We start from the raw sequence: 25,147 nt of genomic DNA, 5'->3' as shown, positions 1-25,147 counted from the left end.
CACATTGCCCGAGAGTTGGGATGTATTCCGGACAGCTCTTAGTAACTCAAGTGCATCACTTAAGTATGCAGACGTAGAGAGTTCTCTCTTGATGGAAGAGATGAACAGGAAGAACACCACAGGTGGGTCTTCTAATGCATTGCACTTGAGAGGCAGGTCTCAACAGAGGGAGAAATCTGACACTAAGGACAGGGCACGCAGCAAATCTCGTAGGAAAGATGTTGTGTGTCATCATTGTGGAAAGAAAGGGCATTATAAACGGGAATGCTATGAGTGGAAGAAAGAGAAGAACAAGGGTGTTGAAACTGATGCAAAGGACAAGGGAAATGCCAAGAAGAGCACTGTGTTGATTGAGGAAATCAATGTTGCTAGTAGTTGTGACAATGACAGCAGCACTGATGTACTCAATGCCTCTTCTGTGGATGCACATACCCTTGCTATGGGTTCTGATGTGGACATGCATACTGGATTCTTGATTCAGGTGCCTCCTTTCATGTAACACCTCATAGGGATTGGTTTACACAGTACTCAGGTGAGGTGCAAGGCACTGTTTATTTGGGAAACAACTATGCATGTGACATTGCAGGTATTGGCAGTGTCCAGTTTTCCTTTGCTGATGGTATGACTTTTGTTTTGCACAAAGTGCGCCATGTGCCACAACTCAAGAAGAGTTTGATTAGTACAGGGCAGCTAGATGATGCAGGCTATCACACCACTTTTGGTGATAGCAAGTGGAAAATTTGTAAAGGGCCCCGGATTGTAGCCAAGGGTTGTAAATCGGACACTTTGTATCCTTTGCATGTATCTAGTGTGCGTGACCATGTTGTCGCTGTAACCGAGCAGCCAAGTGTTTCTTTGTGGCATGGCCGGTTGGGACACATGAGTAAAAGAGGAATGGAAACTCTGTCTCGTTGTGGTTATTTGCCGTGTTTGAGGTATGCTGATTTTTCTCATTGTGAGCACTGTATTTATGGTAAGCACAGTCAAACACCGCACAAAAGGTCTCTTTCTTTGAAGTCTGACAGGTTAGACTTAGTGCATTCCGATGTATGTGAAATGCCACAGTTGTCCTTAGGGGGAAAGAAGTATTTTGTCTCGTTTATCGATGATGCTACACGTAAGGTGTGGGTGTATCCAATACGTGCTAAAAGCGATGTTTTGGATACTTTCAAGAAGTTTCTTGCGTTTGTTGAGAATCAAACAGACAAGAAGCTTAGGTCTTTGCGCTCAGACAATGGGGGGGAGTATGTATCAAAAGCATTTATTGACTTTTGTGCTACTAAAGGTATTAAAAGAGAGCTCACGGCTCCTTTTAATCCCTCTCAGAATGGAGTTGCAGAGAGGTTGAACCGGACTATCCAAGAGAAAGTTCGGAGTATGCTGTCACATGCTGCATTACCTCATGGTTTTTGGGCAGAAGCTGTGCAAACAGCTATTCACTTGATTAATCGCTCACCTAGCAAGGCTTTGGGTGGAAAGGTGCCTGAGGAGGTGTGGTCTGGCAAGCCACCCTCATATGCACATTTAAGAGTGTTTGGTTGTGAGGCCTATGTTCACATCCGGAGTGAACTGCGCACCAAACTAGAACCAAAGTCTCATAAATGCATTTTCCTAGGATATGGTGAGGATGGTGAAATGGGGTATAGATTATGAGATCCCGCATTACGGAAAATCATACGCAGCAATGATGTCATCTTCAATGAGAATTGCATGCACAAACAGCCCACAAAGGTCGAGGAAGTGCGCCGGGTTGTTTTTCGTGAAGATGTTACATATGGACAGCCAAGAAGGCCCAATGTTCAGCAGCCTTTACATGCTGAAAATGGTGCTGAAAATCAGCCATTAGCTGCTGAAAATCAGCCCCAACAAGTTGCCATTGATGCACCACAGGTAGGGGAACAGGTTGATGCTCCTAGACCGCCCGTTGTTGCGATGCAACCGGCTGAACAGCCTGCTGTTTTTGATGGTTTACAGGCTGAAAATCCACCTGTTATGGATCATTGGGTGCGTAGGTCTACTCGGGTGACAAGGCCCCCCGATAGATATGAACCGTCTTTGGACTATGTCATGCTTACTGATTGTGGTGAGCCGTCTTGCTATAAAGAGACTATGCAACGGGAAGACAGTAAGAAATGGTTCAAAGCAATGGTTTCGGAAATGCAGTCTTTGGAGAAAAACCATACATGGGACTTGGTTGATTTGCCTAAAGGGCATAAGGCTCTGCCATGTAAATGGGTTTACAAGACCAAGGTCACATCTGATGCTTCTTCTAAGTACAAGGCACGTTTGGTTGCTAAAGGGTACAAGCAAAAGCATGGTGTGGATTTTGATGAGATTTTTTCTCCTGTTGTAAAGCTTGCCACATTACGTCTTGTTTTAGGCCTGGTTGCTTCTGAAGATATGGAGTTAAAGCAAATGGATGTCAAAACAACGTTTTTGCATGGCGATTTGCTTGAGATGATCTATATGATGCAGCCAGAAGGTTTTGTGTCAAAGGGGCAAGAGAAGAAAGTATGTAGACTCTTGAAGAGCTTGTATGGTTTGAAACAATCTCCCCGTGCATGGTATCACAAGTTTGATACATTCATGAGGTCTCAAGGATACAAAAGAAGTAATTCTGATCACTGTTTGTATATCAAAACGGCAAGTGATGGATCTCTTCTATTGCTGATTTTGTATGTTGATGACATGCTTATTGCGGATAAAAATGTCACGGAGTTGGATGCATTACAGCAAAGCTTAAAGAATCGCTTTGACATGAAGGATCTTGGTGATGCTAATCATATTTTGGGCATGCGTATCTCTCGAGATAGAACCAACAGGCGTCTGTATCTATCTCAACGAGATTATGTTAATAAGGTGCTACATCGTTTTCATATGGATGGGGGAAAGGCACTTGGTACTCCGCTGCCTCCATATGTAAAACTGACTGCACATGACTGCCCAAACACAAATGATATGCGGGCTGAAATGGCCAAGATTCCTTATGCATCAGCCGTTGGCAGTTTGATGTATGCTATGGTTGCTACACGTCCGGACATTGCATTTGCGGTGGGAGTGGTAAGCAAGTACATGAGCAATCCCGGCAAAAAGCATTGGGAAGCAGTGAAGTGTATCTTGAGATACTTGAAAGGCACTAAAGACTTGTGCATTTGTCTTGGGAAGAGTGAGACATCTGTGCATGGCTTTACAGATGCAGATTTTGCTGGACATCCAGATTGCAGGAAGTCTACCTCTGGATATGTGTTTACATTCACAGGAGGTGCAGTTTCTTGGATTTCTAGACTGCAAAAATGTGTTGCTTTGTCTACCACTGAGGCTGAGTATGTGGCTGCCACTGAGGCATGCAAAGAAGCTTTGTGGCTCATGCGTTTGGTAGAAGAGCTTGGCATTAAGTCACCGGTTCCTGTGCTACACTGTGATAGTCAGAGTGCTATTATGCTTGCAAGGAATCCTGTTTTTCATGCCAAGACAAAGCACATAGAGGTGAAGTATCATTTTATCAGGAGTGTGCTTGATGACAAGAGCATTACACTTGTCAAGGTGCACACAGATGACAATCCTGCAGATCTTTTGACCAAGAGTCTTCCAGCAGAGCGGTTTGCATATTGCCGTCAGATGATGGGTGTTGGAGGAGTAAGTGCATGATCAACTGATGTATTATAGTTAGTTGATTCTTTGATCTCCCAAGGTACATTGCCTTTAGGTGGGAGGTTGTTAGGGAATAAAGGCCTAAGTGCCTTGTACTTATTAACTTATAAGTTAAAAGACTTATAAGTGAGGGGGCCCAAGTGTGAATGGCCCCCTAGTCACTTACTCATATACTCAAAAGTCAAGCCCAAATAAAAAAATCGTGACTTCTCCCAGATTTTGACGAGCGTTCTCTCTCTCTCTCTCACGTTCTTCTCTGCGTGTGCTTCTTCTGCGCCACTCTCCTCTTCTCCTTCACTCTCATTGCATAGGATAGCAAGTGGGCTCTCTCTCCTGCTCCCCCCACACTACGCACTGCCCTCTCTCTCCCCTATGGCAGTATGTTATGCCACTCTAGCGGGCTTTTCAATTGACCAATGTACAGTTGTGTGGGTTCATGCGCGATTGCTGAGCCTCTTGCACATGTACTGGATTAGCTAGCGGCTAATCCCCGCAGGTACAGGTGAATTCGGAGAGGTTTTCACGCCAGAAATCTCGTCCGATTCAAAGGGTAAGTAGCCCTACAGGTGCGGGAGCTCAAGGACTTGCTACGGATGCGACCGGCACGTGAAACGGAGCCCGAAACAGTAAATTACAGCCTGCTGTGTATTTTTGCAGGTTTAGGGTTTTGGCCCTAAACGGTCCCTAATACCCCCAGGAGGTTCGGGGATGCGAGGGGACCGCTGTATAGGTTATGTGGCGCATTTTCGGGGCTGAAAACAGAGAATTCAGCGTGCTTCAAATTCTCGCCGGGTTTTGCAAAGTGCCCGTATGCGTCGGGAAAGTCATTCAATGCGTGGGAATATTGACTGTGAAGGGTCCTAGTACAGTTATGTTGCCGAAGTCGGGCCGGAACAGTTGGAATTCAGCCAAGTTTGTGCGGGGCAGCTTGTAGGGAACCACAACGTTTATTCCCTCTTTTAAACAATAAAGAAATATCGAAAGGGGCGCCTAAGTTAGGGGCCAATCTGGTGTCGGTCTACTCATACAGGTGCAATCTAGCAGCCTGTATCCCTCTCCCCTTTGTTGTGTCTTGAAAGTACAGGTAAAGTAGACGACTAATAATGGGTGAAAGCTAAATCAAGGTTTGAAGTAAAGTCTACCGCCCTTTTTTTTTGAAAGTATAGGCCGGTTTCACATGCAGACCATTGTTTGTATACCAAACGTGATGAGGATGGCAGCCCTATCATTCTTGTGCTCTATGTCGACGATATGTTGATAGCTGCAAAGAAAAGAAGCACTGTCGATGCTCTTAAAGGGCAGCTGAAATCTGCGTTTTCAATGAAAGACCTTGGGGCAGCTGAATATATACTTGGAGTGCGTGTTACACGTCAAAGAGACAAGCGCCTATTGTATTTGTCGCAAGAAAAGTACATTGAAAAGGCGTTGGACAGATTTAACATGGCTGAAGCAAAGCCTCTTGGTGTGCCATTACAGCCATATGTCAAAATCTCCAAGGATGATTGTCCCAAGTCAAAGGAAGAAGCCAATGACATGCAAAGTGTACCTTATGCTTCAGCTTGTGGTTCACTTATGTATGCTATGGTTGCTACTAGGCCTGACATAGCCCATGCAGTGGGAGTTGTGAGCCGGTTTATGGCTAATCCAGGCAGGTTGCATTGGGATGCAGTGAAGTCCATTATGAGGTACTTGAAAGGGACTAAAAACAAATGCCTCTGCTATGGTAAAGGACCAATGGAGTTGAAGGGATTTGGTGACTTTGACATGGCTGGTGATGTGGATACACAGAAGTCCACAAGTGGCTATGTATTTACTCTTGCGGGAGGTGCTGTTTCATGGTGTTCTAGATTGCAAAAGATTGTTGCATTGTCTACGACAAAGGCTGAATATATTTCAGCCACTGAGGCTTCCAAAGAAGCTATTTGGTTAGCACGCCTATGCAGTGAGTTTGGTTTGCCTGCCAAGGCACCTATGCTTAGTTGTGATAGCCAGAGTGCCATATGTTTGGCAAAGAACGCCATGTTTCATGCACGCACAAAGCATATTGATGTGCGGTATCACTTCATACGTGAAGTGCTTGAGGATGGCCTTATTACATTGGTTAAGGTCCATACATCACAAAATCCAGCCAATGCTCTCACTAAGTGCTTACCCAAAGCACAACATCATCTATGCATAGAGATGGTGGGAGTCACGTAGCTTAAAGGCGCCATTTATGCCTTTAAGTGGGAGGTTGTTGGGTTAAAGGCCCAAATGCCCCCTTTAATGTACATTTTAAAGGTTACTAACCTTTGTGAACTTGGCCACTAACTTATTAAATTGGTCCTTATATAAATAATAAAGGGTAAGTGTAAGTGTGTTTTCAAACAACTCACTCACTTATCCCCTTTGAAGAAAATTACGTGTCCTTCTTTTGCTAGCGCTTTCTCTTCTGCAGGCCTTCGCCTCCCCTCTCTGCACACACACTGCACTTCCTTGCGTGCTCTTTCACTTGCACACACCGCCGCGCGCTCATCATAATTGAGGGCGATTACAATTCTTTCAAGAGGGGGTATGTCACAAATTGGTGACGTGGTTGGCCCTCGGACACACACACCCTGCTGGCACAGACCTGTAAAACGCGGTGGGCTGATGACGTGACAGATTTCGGGCAATCGCACTGACAGGCTGACGTGGCAGGTCGTACGGATTTCCGCCTTTTCCGATGACATACTGATGTGGTAGTGTACGGACGCCTGTAATTTGCGTTGGCTACTTTTGGTTGGCAGATTTTGAGCAAAGCTTTTGGGAATAGTTGCTTTTGAGTTTAATAAGCTTTTGAGTTTAAACTTTTGGGGTTCTGCTTTTGGGGCAACCCTTGTAACAATAAATAGGTCTCTTGGGCCTCATTACTCAGAGCATCTGGACGCAGAGTTTGAGTGTGAGATCCCGCTGACTCTCTTGTACTTTGCACACAGATTAATATAAATAGAAATACCGAACTGTTGGAAGTGAATCTCTACTGTGTCGACTTGGGGTGTCCAAGTTTGTTAGAGAGAACAATGGACTCTAAAAAACACCTAGCATTAGGATAATTGAAATTACCACAAGGAGATTTTTATATAGAGTTTTGGCTTGTTAAGGGATGACATCATTGATGACCAAAAGGATACATCATATAATGGTTCATGTGACTATTACAACCAAATGAATAGGCTACATCATATCACTAGTGACTAGAGCTACTTGTCAACACTAACTCTACCCTAGCTGAATGTGTCCCATCTATTTGTGTGATGGGATGTGAAATTAGTTCGCCTTGATTGCTTATTTACTGTGCAAGTGGTGTAAATTCAAAAGGTAGAGTACTAGCTTGCCTTTTACCTCTTGTCATAGCTCGAGGACTCGTCCTCTCATCTTGGAGCTTTTTCTAAAATCTCTATGACCGTGCTGCATGATTGAAAATTGGAGTTAGGTGATTTGCGAAAGAGAAAATTTGCAGATTATAATCTTTAAAGATTCAAAGAGACGCAATTCGTGCACAAGGATGCTTGTGCCCATCAAAAAAGAAAGACCTTACAAACCTTTGGTGTCAAGTTAGCACTTTTTTTTTTTTCGACACACCATAGGGCCCACAGGGGGAGGTGCTTATCCCTTCCAAATATTAGCCATGTTACATGGTCGGGCAAGGGCCGCATACCATCAGGCAAGAGCCACGCGTAGGCATCACCATGGCCACCTAATTGGTGTCAAGTTAGCACTTTTCTACACATTGTTAATAGTAATGTGCCCTTTCCTTGTCGCTTTTATCCCCTCAAGTGTTGGGAGGGGGACTTATGCTTCTCCACCAGTGTCAGAAGGATTAAACCTATTTACAATGGCAACTTCTAATGTCAGTAAAAGGGAAATGCTACGTTAGGATCATTTTGCTCTTGGAGTTTTTGTTCTCCTTTGTTCCTAGTGGGAGATGCAACACTTCCTAGTCGGCCTGGTCAGTGCACCTCGCTCATCAACTACAAATTATAATGGGCCGGCTTACCATGCACACGACCCAAGAGAATTGGAAAGAGGAGTCATACGAACAAATTCTATCCTACAAACACTCACAGATCGTCACAAACTCTCTCTCTCTCTCTCTCTCTCTCTCTCTCTCTCTCTCTCTCTCTCTCTCTCTCTCTCTCTCTCTCGTCTACACCTGGACGTTGCTCAGTGACAGCTGCTTCATTGCCCTCGCACATAGGCGGGTGGCCTTTAAATTTGTGTAGAGGCAGCTACAGATGCATTAGTGTAACAGACTAGGACACCCCAAGTCGGAAATCTGGCACGACACACGAGAGAATCACTTAAAAACACTTTACAAACTTAATCACAATTCACTTGAGTCGACACGGCCCAACGTAGTTCTATGCGCAGAGGTATTGGCCCCAAAGTTTGGCGCCCCTTTTGGTATTTATTTTTATATTAGTGCAAGTTACAAGGCTCGAGGGTCCTCTCTCCTTAGGTGCTCGTGAGCAAAATTGAGACAGAAGGCCCTCTCAGTACATATGAAAAGCCCACAACTCAAAAGCTATAGGCCCAAAAGCTGCTAGCAGAAAACACGGAAATCTGTACGTTGCCACGTCAACACTGTCAACACATTTTGCGGGTTTTCCGTACGGCTCAGCATGTCAGTGCAGTTTTTGGGCGTCCGTAAAGTTGTCCACGTCAGCAGCCCACCTGGTCTTTAATTTTATTGTCCCATGGGATCCCCGTGGATAGGTACCATAAGTTGGTACAACTTATAAAAATCAGTTTTCCATCTGTTAGGGTAGTTCCACGTCATCACTTTGTGACATACCCTCCTCTTGAAAGAATTGTAATCACCCTCGATTACAGCTGCTAAATCAGACAGAAGTCATAAACTAGTTTAGTACACTTACTCTAAGTACCAATGCACTAGACGACACAAATCCAGCACTTGCACAAAGGTGACAGTCAATGAACATTCACATCACATTCAAATCATATCTCTAGGACCAACCACTTCAGTACATACCCTCTAGCATCTAGCGGGAACCTAGACCCACCACCATAGTTGTTGCCTCACACTTTGCTATGGAAACTGATTTTCCATCTTTGCCATCCTACCCTTTTCTTCAACCCCTTCCGCCTCCCGGCATCCAGCATGCACCTAGACCCACCACCATAGTTGTTGCCTCACACTTTGCTATGGAAACCGATTTTCCATCTTTGCCATCCTCACCCTTTTCTCCACCCCTTCTGCCTCCACCGATAGACATCCCAGCACCATCACTCTCTATCTCCACACAACCTCTTTTGTATGCCCCACCAGTGCCTCATGTTCTTCGATCCTTAATAGCTAGCTAGCAGCGTTGTTACAAATTGCTGACGTGTCAAGCCACTAAAGACTTGCGAGCCAACGTGGAGATCCCGATCGAGGGGCCTAAACCCTAGAAGCAGTAGAAGAAGCAGAGGTTCTTACCAACTTATGGGACCCCGTCCGATGGGGCCCAAGTGCATAGGGGCTATAACAAATTAAAGCGGGACATACACACACACACACACACACACAAGATCTCTTAGCGTAAGAAACTGATGAGGTGGTAGTAGGTGTATGGATCTTCGTGTTTTACGCTAATCACCGCGGTAACTCCTCCGAAGAGGCACCTCTGGGGCTGATTTGATGCACCTTGGATCCTTCTCGATGTGGGATTGCGGATGGCCACCAAGGGGCTGATTTGCTCTCCCGATGTGAGAAGAATGAGAGGCTTAAAGCGTAGATCTCGACGATGCCGATGATGGTCAGCAATGGAGCACTCGATGCCGGCGAGGGAATGGTCAAGGGAAGGCTTGAAGGGCTGCTGAAGTCCGGACCACAATGGAATGGCCGCGAAGTGCAGTATCTCGCCGGTTTCTGCCACGATTAGAAGCCGAAGTCTGAAAACGTTGGCTGCTTCTGCTCCCTTCACTTAGCACTTCCTCAATGATCCTCTAGTGCTAGCTCCTTGGACCCCTCTATAGGTGAGAAATTATCCTTAAGAACTTGTAAAGGCAAAGGTAGGGCAACTGTCCACCAGGTTTTCCATCAAATAAATCAATAAATTGATGTATTAAAATTGAGCCAGGGGATTCCAGATCGGGTAAAACTGTCACAAAATTATGACGTGGCATGCCCAACTGACATGACCAATAGTATAAGTTTGTTCCAACTTATAGGGTCCCGTCCAATGGCGTCCTAGGGACATTAGGAATTTAAAAAAGGAAGGTTTGTAGGCTAGCGGGCAAGCTGTACGAAGGCCGCAAATTACGTTTACAGGCTGACCTGGCATTCCGTACGGAATTTCCGCAAATTGCGTTGACAGTGTTGACAAGGCACAACGTACAAATTTCCGCGTTTCACGCTGCCAGCTTTTGGGGCAAATTGCTTTTGAGTTTGAAGATTTTCATGTAAGTGCTTTTCCATGGCCAAGGGCCTTTAAAAAGACCCAAGGGCCACTCTTTGGTTCAGTTTTGCCGACGAGTTTACGAGCAGAGAGGACACGTGGGCATTGTAACTTTGCTCAAGCATTAATATAAAAATGAATACCGAAAGGAGTGCCAGTCTTTGGGGCCAATCTCTTTGGGCACAGAACTACGCCGGGCGTGTCGACTCAATTGAACTGTGATTAAAGTGTGAAGCATTTTTAAGTGATTCTGTTGTGTGTCGTGCCAGATTCTCGACTTGGGGTGCCCAAGTCTGTCACAGAAACTGGCGCATATCTCCCACCCGGGAATCGGATCGACGTGGGGAATGGCTCGTTGGATTCTTCTAACCTAGAACTACATGCACGTCATGCCAAATGCCCACCGTAGTGTAATAACATCTGTCAAAACGGCTATACAAACCATTTATGCACGAGGGTTCCAAAACTAGAAAACCTAATCTAATGGACTCGTCTAGATATGCAAGTTTTGTGAACAAGCTCACAAAATTGCCGGTACTAATTTTCCTAGGATTCTAGACACTCCCATCTAGGAAGAAGGGGAAAACTGGCCCTGGAAGTCGATGAAGCATGTCCACAAGGCACATAGAGCCATGTGCACGTGACATCCCCTCCTTACGGTGAGGTACGGGTATCGATCTGCATGGCCTCCTTGTATGAGGCTAGCAAATCTTGGTAGTCGGTGAAGAACTCCTCCTTCACCCAAGTTGCTTCATGTGTCCCTCATTCCTTGAATTTAAGGAACTGTTGCTTTGCTGCCTTCTTATTGACAAACTGAAAGGGAAGCAGTCAAAAACGCTTCGACTTGGTGACAATGATCTCCGGTGGTTCTTCTTTTGGATTGCTCCTTGGAAGTCCACCCTTGTGGCGGCAACTCGACAGGTCCACTTTGCAAACTAGTTGTGTTGTAAGGTATAGCGGAAGTGAATGTTGATAGTGCTCAGGATGAGTGCTCCAAAATGTGCTCAAGGGTTCCTTTTACTTACGGAAGGGAGAGCCTTCCTTGCAAACCATCCAATAGGATTTGAGTACACCTTATGGGCAGAGAGAGTACAAGTGCAATGATCACAAACAAAGTGAATGCTACTGTGAATGAAAGTGCTGAGAGAGAGAGAGAGAGAGAGAGAAGAAAGATACGACACCAAATGGTTCTCAACCCTCCTCCAAGGGCCCCCCTCTCTATGGCAAGAGAGGTCTATGCTATAGATTGCACAAATCTGGTACAATGGTCTAGATGCTGTGGACTTGATGATGACATGTCGACGACGATGGAGACTATGACGATGACGACGATGGTGTCATCGTCAAGTCTGGGATCAACGACGATGGCGACGAAGGTGTCGTCGTCAAGATAGGGATCTGCGATGATGATGACGAAGGTGTCGTCGTCAAGATAGGGAGTGCGATGACGATGACGATGTCGATGACGACGATGGTGTCGATGACAACGGCAAATGCTAGGCTTCCTGTTAGGAATCTGCTATTTGCTGCGGTACTGCAGCTTGGATCTGCAACCGCTGAGTCGCACTAATGATGAAATGCAAAACGCCAGGCTGTCTTGGCTGGATCTGCAAAACGCTAGGCTGATCTGGCTGGAACTGAAAACGCTAGCCTGATCTGGGTTTTGCTTGGCCGATGTGGCGAGGATCTGCGAAGCTAAGGGCTGAAACTGAAAATGCTGGTGGTTGATGGCTGAAAATGCTGATTTGCTGATGCTGAAAACACTGGGCTGAACTGCTAAGAAAACACTAGGGAGCCTGAGGGTGCCTGCCCTTTCTGCCTCAGGCTCTTGCCCTGTCTGTGTCCTTGCATCTTCTGCTTCTACTGAGTGCCCAATAGGTTTCTTTTATAGATCTTTAGCAGATTGCCCTACTTACTTTTCCAACAAAAGTCACTTATTAATAAATAAGTGAAAATTTTGTACTTTGGCAAAAAAGGGTTCTATGCTCTGGAAAGTGCTCATGATGGGTACTGAATGTTTTTTTTGCATCAAAGGAGTTTGCTCTTGGTGGAAGTGCCTATCTTTCAGAGGCTGCTATCATCTGCTCTCCACTGAGCTTGCTGGGCCACTTTTACTCTCTTTAGGAGAGGTTTTGCCCTGGCTTTCATGTGGCTCGTTAGTTCCAGTTTTTACAGCTTCCAGATTATTGCCTTTGGGCCTGCTTTGTAATCAGTGATGTACTTGCCCTTAGGATCGGCACCATTTGGGTGTTCTGAGGGACTTCTCAAGGAATAGAAATCAGCCTCCTTTGTTGTCAAAGAGAGAGAGAGAGAGAGAGAGTTTGTCTTTTGCAACGTCCTATCCAACTATGGGGGCCTCATGAATAAGGTCTGTTTTGTTCAATTCTGTCCTTTAGGCTATCAAATCGGTCTAGAATAGTACAGTAATATCATCATGCTAGTAACTTATTGTGGGTGTTGCAGTTTTGCATTGGCACTATCAAGGATGACTTCTTAGGCCTCATTGGTGATCCAACAGCAGGAGGGTAAATGGTCAAAACAGGTGCGCGTATCAAATGTTGAGCCTGTCAATTGTCCTTACAAAGGAAAGGGGAGCTGGATGACTGTACATTGGAATGATCCTTGGATTGATGCTCTAGTTGGTCTAGTGGAACATCTCATGTTCTATACACACATTTTCCGGGCCGACTCCCTTCATATTTTCTCTTCAAATTCTAACAACAGTATATGTGACTTTGAATCCAAGATTGGCATAGTGACGTGCAATGTTTAGAAACTTGTCAGATTTTATTGAAGAGATTGATTGTATTCCTACTTTTCAGTAGGTATCAATACCATCGTTCAGTTGAGGCAGCTAATTTTTTCGGTGTATAGCTAGCTCTATGTTTTCTTTGAGATAACAATGACGGTTTATTGTACAGTATGAGTGTTCGAAACTAAGTTGCAAATGGGGTCAAGTATGACCGCACATGCTCTCTCTCTCTCTCTCTCTCTCTCACACACACACACACACACACACACATGCGTGCTCGTACACTATATAGTTTCAATCTTTATGTGCCCGATGAGTGTTCGGTAAGCTTCACGGGTTTCCTGTCTCATGGAGTAGCTCCAAATCCTTTGACATGGTTATGAAAGAAGCATGATCAGCTGGACATGTCAAACATAGGGAGGAAGAAAGTGATGGCTCGAATTTCTTTCATAACCTGACTGAAAGCATGTGCTAAGAATGACGATTTGTACCACGGAAGTGGAATACATGTTGATATCAATGATGCCTTTGGGATCACCATTGGTGACACATTGGTGCTACCTTCTCTCCTTTTACTGCACTCGCCACTCCTATCATATCCGAAGGTGCTCTCAAGAGCTTTGATATGCCGATTTTGTACATAGGATTGTGGTAGAGCATTCACATATTGTCTCAAGGTAAAAATGTATTGCTTTCTCTTCAGGAGCTATGTCAACCATGGGCATTAACTACATGGAAGCATTAGCTAGATCATAATGAAAACAAACTAGAATGTTTTGTGAGTTGTATTTTCAACGAGTCAATGTTAAGCCATATGGACTATAGAATCACTATATCTTTATCTAAATGAATAGGGCGATTTCTCTTTCTTTTCAACATGCATTCATATTTTGACTCAATTGCACTTAACCTTGTGTGTTCATACGATGTCATTACAATTTATGCTCTTGCCATTTTGTTAAACGGTTACCTCTCGCAGTGTCATTTCAACCTTAAATGAGTTTATTTTTTAGGATTGTGCGGTTTTGTTTTTTTTGTAGATTGTGCTTTTGATTATATTGAAAATGTCGAGTAAAAATTCTAAGCGTGTTCTTTCATTTCATTTTTCAATATGAGAGAGAGAGAGAGAGAGAGAGAGAGAGAGAGAGAGAGAGAGAGAGTCCTCCCTTCTCATCAAACTTGTCTTCTCTTTTTTGACCTAATAACGTGTGTGTACATTGTGATCATTGCATTTCGACTTGCAACAAGCAAAAATCCATGAGAAGAGTGGGAATTTTTTTAGCTCTACATTTCCAATTAGATCTAACATGATTATACTTACATTACGTTATTCTAGTTTCAAGACCTCCATTGCCTATATAGGTTACATTTCTCATTTTGACCTCCGTTCCCATTATAAGGAGCACTCTACAAGCAATTTCATCCTTTTGAAATTAAATATGTGATGGTTAAGATCTTGAAAAACAAGCTATAGGCAGTCCTTTGTGGATTGGGCTATAGCACACACTAGTTTTGGGCAAATTGTTCTTGAAAACAATGTTTGTTGAAAGAATTGATCTTTCCACATGGTACACAACTCTTAAGACGTTGAAACAAGAATTTCTTGATTACCTTTGAGCTATCTAGTCTTCTTGTTAATCTTTCTTTCCTCCTCATGCAATCTCATGCAATGAGTTGATGAAATCTTCCAACTTGGCAGTGGTTCTTTCTCTTTGAGGAGTGTAACATCTGGTCATACTCTTTTGGAAATGCGCTCAGTAGAATTGCAACCTTGTCTTTATAATCAACTTGTGCTTGGGCGTTCACAAGCTAGGGACGTAAGCTCTTGAGAATGTTTTCATTAGCAACAACGCAAGGTGAGCAACAAAGGAAGCACTGAAGCTCAATTGTAGGCAGGGTCGATTTCTAATACAAGCATGGCTAGGCAAAAAAGTGTTTAAGCTTGAAATTTTTTAACACAAGGAGAAAAAAGAGTTTGCGCAACTTCCCAACATATGCAATAGATTAAGATAGCACTGGAAGACTAGTCTTAAGGGAACAATTAAGAAACAATGCAGAGCTCAAAGAGAGGCTTCCCACAACCACAAAGGGACTTCCTCCTTGACATCGGGAATTGGAGACACGCTCGGCATGCACACACACTCTAGACATAGCTCGGAGGCGCTCACACAGAGTTGAGATAGAGCTAGAGGCGGTTGGAAGATCAAACACATGCGCATAGTGATTCGAAGAGGACTTTTCGACTTCGAGCAACATGTGGAGACAGAATTTTGGAATCAACTAGGCTTTGGCACAAGTTTTTGAGACAAGTTTTTCTTTTCCATATGGAAAGAGAAGATTCATGAAGTTTTGATCCAAAAGAGTCAATTGGAGCCACTCTTTGAGCGACAAGAGGACGATGGCTACACAAATGCCCAATGGAAAGCACTGGATGCCAAAACTAATTATACTATCCGTTTACATCTTACAGAGTCAATATATTTCCCTATTGTTAGTGAGCAACTTTTAAAGCCTTATGTGACACATTGTGCAACGTATATGAGAGCAAGTAACAAGGTTTACTAAATGAGAGCTTTGTATGAATAAAAGTGGTACAATTTTTGAACACTTAAATGAATCCACTAGAACTTTCAATTAGTTGATGTCACATGGACTGAATTTTTGGCGAAATGTGTAGTCTATCTTTTTGTTATGCTCTACCATCCTCATGGGACAATTTTTGCACACCCATAAGTAACTCTGCGCCTAAGGGTGTGTTGCTCTACAATGATGTGGTTGGTAGTCTTCTCACTGAAGAGATTTGCCAAGAAATCTATTGAGTTACTAAGGGTAGTGATGCATATGTTGCTAACTCACAAAAGCAATGAAGTCGCAGTTATAATTGTGTTAAATCTAGTAAGAATTTTTGCATAAATTCTCGTGGTTCCATGCACAATGTAGAATGCTATTATTGCTATATGAAAGGGTATGTAAAGAAGAATTTTAGATCATGGTATAGACACGAAAAGATCTCAAAATGAGAAGAAGTATGACAATGACACAAAGGGCAAGGCTAAACTTGAGGAGATAAATGTAGCCAAGAGTCAAGACCAATGTTTTTGACATTTTGGTATTCACAACAGATCTTAGCATACATGCTTGTCGCACAGAATGCAACTTTTGCACATAATCCGGTCATTGATTTTCTTGTGATCTTTCACGTTACATCGCATAAGAGTGTAACGTCTGGTCATACTCTTTTGGAAATGCGCTCAGTAGAATTGCAACCTTGTCTTTAAAATCAACTTGTGCTTGGGCGTTCACAAGCTAGGGACGCAAGCTCTTGAGAATGTTTTCATTAGCAGCAACGCAAGTTGAGCAACAAAGGAAGCACTGAAGCTCAATTGTAGGTAGGGTCGATTTCTAATACAAGCATGGCTAGGCAAAAAAGTGTTTAAGCTTGAAATTTTTTAACACAAGGAGAAAAAAGAGTTTGCGCAACATCCCAACATATGCAATAGATTAAGATAGCACTGGAAGACTAGTCTCAAGGGAACAATCAAGAAACAACGCAGAGCTCAAAGAGAGGCTTCCCACAACCACAAAGGGACTTCCTCCTTGACATCGGGAATTGGAGACATGCTCGGCATGCACACACACTCCAGACATAGCTCGGAGGCGCTCACACAGAGTTGAGACAAAGCTAGAGGCGGTTGGAAGATCAAACCCATGCGCATAGTGATTCGAAGAGGACTTTTCGACTTCGAGCAACATGTTGAGACAGAATTTTGGAATCATCTAGGCTTTGGCACAAGTTTTTGAGACAAGTTTTTCTTTTCCATATGGAAAGAGAAGATTCATGAAGTTTTGATCCAAAAGAGTCAATTGGAGCCACTCTTTGAGCGACAAGAGGACGATGGCTACACGAATGCCCAATGGAAAGCATTTGATGCCCAAGCTGAATATACTATCCGTTTACATCTGATAGAGTCAATATATTTCCCTATTGTTAGTGAAGCAACTTTTAAAGCCTTATGTGACAATTGTGCAACGTATATGAGAGCAAGTAACAAGGTTTACTAAATGAGAGCTTTGTATGAATAAAAGTGGTAGAATTTCTGAACACTTAAATGAATCCACTAGAACTTTCAATTAGTTGATGTCACATGGATTGAATGTTTGAGGAAATGTGTAGTCTATCTTTTTGTTATGCTATGTACCATCCTCATGGGACAATTTCTGCACACCCATAAGTAACTCTGCGCTAAGAGGTGTGTTGCTCTACAATGATGTGGTTGGTGGTCTTCTCACGGAAGATATTTACCAAGAAATCTATTGAGCTACTAAGGGTAGTGATGCATATGTTGCTAACTCATAGAAGCAGTGAAGTCGCACTTATAATTGTGTTAAATCTAGTAAGATTTTTTGCAGTGGTTCCATGCACAATGTAGAATTCTATTATTGCTATATGAAAGGGTATGTAAAGAAGAATTGTAGATCATGGTATAGACACGAAAATTTCTCAAAATGAGAAGAAGTATGACAATGACACAAAGAGCGAGGCTAAACTTGAGGAGATAAATGTAGCCAAGAGTCAAGACCAATGTTTTTGACATTTTGGTATTCACAGTAGATCTTAGCCTAGATGCTCGTCACACAAAATGCCACTTTTGCACATAATCGGGTCATTGATTCTGTTGTGATCTTTCACGTTACATCGCATAGAAGTCAATTTTCTACTTATGCGAAGACTCAAGGCATAGTGAAACTTGGAGAGTCTTATGTGCTGGATGTAGTTGGAGACATCAAGTTGGTGTGGAAGAATGGCATAGAGTCTATGCTACACAATGTCAAACATGTACTCGAGCTAGCAAAGAGCTTGATATCCACTCGACAACTAGATGTGGGGGTACACTACTATCTTTGAAAGTAGATCTTGGATGATCAAGAAGGGTAATCTTGTGGTTTTTTCAAAGGTCATAAGCATGGTACTCTTTACTCCATGCATGTATCTTATGTGAAAGGTTAATTTATTTCTATAGGCAAGCTGCCATTTACAAAGTTGTGGCATAGCCAGCTAGGCCATATGATTCAGAAGGGAATGAAGACTCTAGCAAATTTTGGTTACTTACTTGTGTTTAGTTTTATTGATTTTTTGTATGTGAGAATTGCATTTATTGCAAACAAACTAGGCTTGTATACTTGCCATTGGGACTAGCTATTTTGTGGCCTTCATAGATGACTCTGCTAGGAAGGTGTGGGTGTAGTATTTGAAACACAAGAATGATTTTTATTATGCATTTCAAAAGTTTCTTGCATTAGTTAAAAAATAGTCAAGCAACAAGAAGATCAAGAGCTTAAAGGACTAACAATAAGAGAGAATATGTCTTGAAGAAGTTTGCAATCTTCTGTGCTAGAAGAGAAATTGGACGATAGTTTATTGCGCCTTATACACCTACCCAAAATGGAGTAGTTGAAGGAATGAATCGCACGATTTAGAAGAGGGTCACAAGTATGCTTTCTATGGTAAACTTAAGGTTTTTGGGCCGAGGTTTTTTGCCAGTGGTTCACATTATAAACAGATCACCTAGTACAACATTGAATTACACAATTCTAAAGGAGTTGTGGTCATGCAAGAACCCACACTATGATCATTTATGTGTCTTTGGTTGCGAGGCATATACATGTGCCAAAATATCTTAGAAGAAAGATTGAGCTAAAGTTACACAAATGTATCTTCATTGGCTATGATTTAGATGGAGAGGTGGGCTATAGTCCTTGGTACCCAGAATCTTATAAGATCATTAGAAGTTTGAATGTCATATTAAATGAGTCCAAAATGCTTAAGAAGCCTATCAAAGAAGTAGAGTACAAGAGAGTCACATTTGAAAATGTTGCCTGTGATTCAGTCAAAACTCAGAATTCTAGAAAGAGATCAGATAGTAGTAGTCACGGATTGAGATGCTGTAGACGTGCCTTAAATCCACCTGAGCATTTTCAGCCACGTTTGAATTATCTTATTCTAACTAACTGTGAAAAACTGGCTTGTTTTTAAGAAGCCATAAAAATGGACGAGATGGACAAGTAGGACCAAGCAATGCAATCAAAATACAATTTGATTGTCAGTAATGAGACTTGGATATTGGTCAAATTTCTTGAAGGAAAGAGTTACCTTGCAAATGGATTTACACGAAGAAGTATACATCAGGAGATCCAAATCCTAAGTATAAGGCTAGACTTGTAGCTAAAGGTTACAAGCAATCAAAAGATGTATGCTTTAATGAAATCTTCTCGCCTATGGTCAAGATGACTACTTTGTGTATGGTGATTGCACTAGTAACTATAGAGAACTTTCCTTCACGAAGATCTTAAGGAAGATGTGTGCATACAATAGCTTGAAGGGTTTGTTGATCCAAACAGAGAAGAGCTTGTTTGTAACTTAGGAAAGCACTTTATGGCTTGAGGTAAGGTTCCAAGCAATGGTATAAAAAATTCGTTACTTTCATGTAGTGGCATGGATATAAACGGAGTCACGAGGATCACCTCTTATACACAAAGAAGCTCGGTGGTGGATCACTTATTCTTCTTAGGTTATAGGGCGATGGCATGTTAATCGCCAAGAGAAACACTCACGACGAGATTGCAAATTTGAAGCAAATGTTGATTCACAGACTTTTGCCATGAAGGATTTTGGAGAAGCTAGTCACTTTATTGATATGCATATCAAGCATGATAGGTCAAAGGGTATTCTTGAGCTTTCCCAAGATTCGCACATTCAAAAGGTCTTGCCCTGTTTCAATATGTAGAGGGGGAAGGCATCGAGTACCCCCAAGTCAACATATTTGAACTTATAAAAAATGATTCTCTTAGGTCTGATGCTCAAAAGGCCAAGATAGCTAAGATTTTGTACTCTTCAATTGTGGGAAGTCTCATGTATGTTGTGGTGGCTACGAGGCCAGATATTGTATTTGCAGTGGAGGTGGTGAGCCATTACATGATAACCCAGGCAAGAAACATTGGGATGCAATGAAACATATCCTCACGTACTTGAAAGGTACAACAAGCAAGTGCTTACACTTTGGGAACAATGATGCATTCGTGGTTGGGTACGTAGATGTGGATTATGCAAGTAATGTAGACAACATGAAGTCTACATCTAGCTATATTTTCATATTTGCTGGAGGGACTATTTCTTGGAGATCATTTCTTCAAAATTGTACATCCTCTTCGGCTACAAAGATTGAGTGTGTTGCAGTGTCAAAGGCTAGCAAGAAAGCATTGTGATAAGCATGTTTAGTGGAACCGATTCCAATGTTGTATTGCAATAGTAAAAGCGCCATCAATTTGGCAATAAATTCTGTTTTTTATTCCAAAATGAATCACATAGATGTGCAGTATCACTTCATTCAAGATGTGTTGATAGATAAGCAGATCGAGCTTGTGAAGGTACATACAGGTGACAACCCTGTGGATTCTCTTATGTCTCACCACACAAGCATGCACGTATGCATCCGCGTGCGCACACACACATTTCAAGATGCTTCCCCTTTCCTCCAAAATTCCTCTTTAGGATTCCCAAAGCATTGTAGGTTGATGTAGCTTCATCAAGAAAGCGAAGATAGTTGTCATCTAAGAAATTCAGCCAAGGCTATTCTAATTGCACCACGGTCCCATTCTTGATGTATTGGCCTCATAATTCCCCACGACTCATTTTGATTAAGTAGCCCTTGACGTGCAATGTGTGAAATCCATAGCCATTGAAGTCATTGAGTGAAGTTTGCAAATGTTTCAATCCCCATGTATTCACAAATAATAGTGAGTGAGGAAAGGTCTCACCACAATCTCATTAATTGGGGAATATTTAGCTCTTTTACACGATGAGATAATTAGCATAGAGCATAATGAGAACATATACAACAATTAAATGGAGCGCGATAGTAAATTTTTTATGAAAAATAAATAATTTAGGCTTTTTGGTTATCAATGAGCTCAACTTGACCGATTAGCAATTTGGTTATTAGTGAACTCAATTTGATTGATTAACAATTTATATTAGGCGAAAAAGTATCGGCCACCCAAATTCAAATCTACCAAGGCAAGATTTTATGAAGTTGCCAAGGTTGTATCTCCCCAATCAATGAGCCTTTGTCCTTGAAAAGTTGTAGAGAGTTGCCGCCAACGTAAAGGTTCCCCGATAATTTGCAACCAATGGAAATTTTTTGCCACATAACTAACTCCACTCTCTTCACAATAGAAGAGAGAGCATAGCTTTAAAGGGTGGATTGAAACTTGAGGGTGGCCACTGCACAAGGAAGAGAGAACAAGCCATTTTCTCTTTGACCAACCACAAAAGAAAATAAATTATTTAGTCCTATACAACAAATAGATCCCAAATTTAATTGCAAACAAGAAGGCTAAAATACTTAATGGCATGAATGCTTTGAATGTGCAAATAATTCATACATTAATCGCAAAAAGAGGGTTTTATTTGATTTGATGCAAAGTAAATTCTATTTCATGTTTAGGCTGAATTCAAGATTCTAGAATCCTTAGATGTTTAATATTTGCAAAATTGGTTGTGGCAAGAATTGTTACCCTATATGTGGTAGTGATGTGTGTGAACATACTTAGAATTGCCAGGGGTACTTTTTCCCTCACTAGGAGGTTTTTCCCCCTGTGCATTACATATACATCCATCACTCTAGGGCTATCTGAACTTTCTATTTTTGCACTAGGTGATACACTCTCTGTTGTGTGCCTTGAGCTTCTTCATATTCTCCAAGTTGTGTGTGTATCCCTACAATTCAACACTTTGTATTAGAGTGGGTTGCATCGTTTCGGGCATAGTCGTTAACGTTGCCATCGGCCCGGCCCACTTTCTCCAAATTGCGTGAGATTTTGTGAGCATCAAGAAGTCGAGTGAGCCTTGAGTATTGCATGTAGAGCATGGTGTGCTAAATTTTTTGATTCGGGCTCATTTTGGCCTCCGTTTCCACTGTAGGCCATACTAGAGAGACAATTACATCCTTTTGTCCAGATTTTTTGTCAATGCAATGCAATTTTCTACATAACAAGTCCCTTACAATCCTCTTTGGGTTTTTCTACCACTACAAGAGATGGCTTCATTATTGATGCCAAATTACCGATGACGTTGGTCGGTCTCGGTATATGCATTGCTAAACGTGGAGGGAGATCCAATTTTTAAAAGATTTAAAATTTGAATTACCGACGCTTATATCGACGCACTTTTCGACGTGCATACCGATGGACATATTGACACCTGCATCGAAGCCACCTACAAAAAGAGAATTGTGGCTTCTCTTCTTCTGTTTCGCCCCCTTTTTTCAAAACTCTCTTGCTCTCCTCTTCTCCCTTGCTTCAAATCTACTATTCTGGGACTTACCAGGCTTCAGATCTCCACTCATACACTCATTGACAACAAGGAGGTGAGATTATTTCGTATATTTATGGTAATTCTTTGTTTTTTTTTTGTGTGTGTGTGTGTGTGTGTGTGTGTGTAGATTTGACAGCATTCTCTCAAATGTTTTGTGCTCACTTAGGCCACTTGTGAGTGCACTACCCGTTTCTTTTCTCTCTCTCTCTCACACACACATAAATAAATAAAGATACCCATACATTTTACATAATTTAACACACTATGCACGCACGTGCGCGCGCACACACACACACATTTTAAAAATAACATTAAAATAAAAATAAAATTTTTAGAAAAATTATATTAAGTTCTCTATTTTCAAATATTAATTAAATATTATCATTCACAATCAAACATAATAAAATTTGGTAATAAGATTAAGTTTGAAAAAGAGTCATTGAGTTATTTTGATTTGGGTTTAGATCAATTTATACTTAAATTCAAGTTCAAATTAAAACTTAGTTCCTTTAATACGTTTGATCATACAACAACACAAGATGCAAAAGATATACTACTACTAGGATGATAGTATGTCAAAGGTACATAGTTTATTCAATGCAAAAAATGTTTTACAACTATTAAAAATTATGGATAGTGTGGTCTCAACCCTTACTGTCACTTCATGTGCCGGCCTTTCTGCCTTCTCTGGCTCGGGCTCCGTCTCATGTGTAGTGGTAGGCTCTTTTTCTGTATCTGCTTCCTTATTAGTTTCTTCCTCCGGCTTTTGAGTCTCTTCTGCTGCCTGCTCCGGTTCTGGCTCGGGTTCTTTTTCCTTATGTCCGTCGGTGTGGTCAACTTTTTGTGTAGATTTTGTTCGTTGGGTGGACCCAAAATCTTTCTCTTTTTTAGTCTCTTCTTCTTCATTGGTACCTTTGCCTGCTGGTGATGGTGGTGGGCTAGGCATGGGATGGTCTTGTTGTTCCAGAGGCGGTGAGGCGGGTCGGGGAGATGCATGGCTTTGCTCTTGTGTAGCCATTTCCTCAGCTTTCTTTGCAGCTTCTTCTGCCTCTTTCAGCTTTATGGCCTCGGCTTGTTGGTACATTCTTTCTAAATATTTTGTGGGATCACCTGCCTCTTTTCTGGTATGATGCTTTGGTCGAGGTCCTTTCAGTCCTGTGGGTACCCACTTTTCTGGGTCCTTCCCTTGTGCTTGCCTACTTCGCTGGTAAGCCTGTTTTTCTCTTTCAAAACGCACTTGTTTTTGAGTTGACTCCTCTTGGTGTGCAGCCAGCTCTCTTTTCTTCGTTGTCAGAGTTCTCGCTGCTGTGCCGCTCTGGTGAGCTGTTAGCTGACTCATCATCTGATTTCTGTGACCTTTTATCTGACCTTGTAGCTCGTGGAGAGGGTTGTGCTGCCAAAATCCATGTATTCTGATCAGGGGCAGGCAGTAGGTTGTCGGCCATGCCGATGGCATGATAGGCTATTCTAGTCAACACCTCTGGCGCGCCCAAGTACGTGATTTTGTCTTCCTTCTTAGTGCCCTTCAAGGTTGTCAAGACATATTGCATGTGGTCCACAGGCTGCCTTGTTGTTGACTTAAGAACCTGAGTGAAGGTGGTGGCCACGGCGTGATTTGGTGTAGTGTACCTTGGTGGCCTTTTTGCTAGAAAATGAGAGTGTTGATGGTACAAACGGGCTGGCTCTTCCACCTGTTTGTGGATAAGATCAACGAATGTAGCCACGGCTGTCTCCTTGGTAAATGTGCCTACGGTTTTCCTGTCTCTTGTCCGCATGATCATTCCTTCAGTGGGCAATCTGAGTGCCTTTGTCACTATCTCTTTTGTGATTACTACCTCGACCTTGTTCCCCTAGGTGTGGATATTTGTGCGGTTTCGTCCTCTTTGATGGTGGATAGAAGCTTGTAAGCTTTCTGAAAGTCCACTCCGCAAGGCTCTTGTTCGTAGAAATGCCTGAGCCCCAACCTACGATTAGCCTCTTTGGTTTTTGGCTTGGCAGCTACATCATAGACCTCTTTAGGCAAGAGTTGCAACTCCACCTGATGCCCTTATTCACTCTTGAACTTGCCACTGAAGACCGTAGTGTGGTGCTCTTCCAGCTGCTCTTTAGAAAGGTAGGATGCCTTTGCCACTTTGACTGACTCGGGGTCTAGTTGATACGCAGGCAGTTCTTGTAGTTTCTCTTTCTGGTTTAGCTTCCTCTTGGCCCTCTCTGCTGCTTGCATTGCTCCTGCTCAATGAATAGAGTGCAAAGTTAGCAAATTTGTCGGATTTTTCTCTGGAATGTCCTTTTAGACTGAAATGCTGACAATCTGGTCCAAATTGCTTCAAATCAATTTTTGAACAAGCAAAGATGCATGAAATCATGCAAGGAACAAAACTGTATGGTCAAAACAAAAATTTACAACCAAAGTAAATAATCACGATTATTTACAACTGAGGAAAATTTCCAACTTTTTGCAAACTTGGCTTTATAGGCTTGAAGTATATACCGAATACATGCTTTGAGTGAATTATGGGCTCATTTGGATGCATAGGTTGAAAATGGTACCAGATTTTGGCTTTAGGTCTCTGAAACAGTAGATATAAGGGAAATTTGAGATTTTGAACTCCAAATTGATTCAAAGTTGGCTAGTGGGCTTATCACAACATGTACTTTGGATGTATGATGGCCAAATATCAAGATTCCCCAATTTTGACCAAAAAGTAAATAATCGCGATTATTAACTTTTCTTCCAAAATTGACACTTTTTGGTACAAATTGGTTCTAGGCATGGTATAGACCTTGTGTATGAGATATGAGATGAATTGGATCAAGAAAGGTTGTTCATAACCCAAATTTTGGCTTGCAAAGACTTCTTTGCGTTTTTTGGCAATTTTACAAGTAATGGGTGGTCATTTTGGCTCATACTTGACTTTTGGCATACAATAGGTGTGTAAACATGATAGG

General features: G+C 42.3%; 1 protein-coding gene across 1 annotated transcript in view; it reads left to right on the top strand.

Annotated features, from left to right (window-relative positions):
* NRPB7 (DNA-directed RNA polymerase II) overlaps positions 1-12,926 on the top strand; it is a 40,926-nt gene extending 28,000 nt beyond the window's left edge. The window contains exon 6 of the mRNA XM_086518179.1: positions 12,537-12,926. Coding sequence (XP_086374305.1) covers positions 12,537-12,602 — 66 coding nt within the window. The 3' untranslated portion in view covers positions 12,603-12,926. The remainder of the gene's footprint in view (positions 1-12,536) is intronic.
* Positions 12,927-25,147: the final 12,221 nt, after the last annotated feature.

The sequence above is a fragment of the Adiantum capillus-veneris genome, chromosome 8 (assembly GCF_014529385.1).
Source record: "Adiantum capillus-veneris isolate H3 chromosome 8, ASM1452938v2, whole genome shotgun sequence".
Classification (NCBI taxonomy): Eukaryota; Viridiplantae; Streptophyta; class Polypodiopsida; order Polypodiales; family Pteridaceae; genus Adiantum; species Adiantum capillus-veneris.
This window is presented reverse-complemented; position numbering and strand designations above follow the sequence as displayed.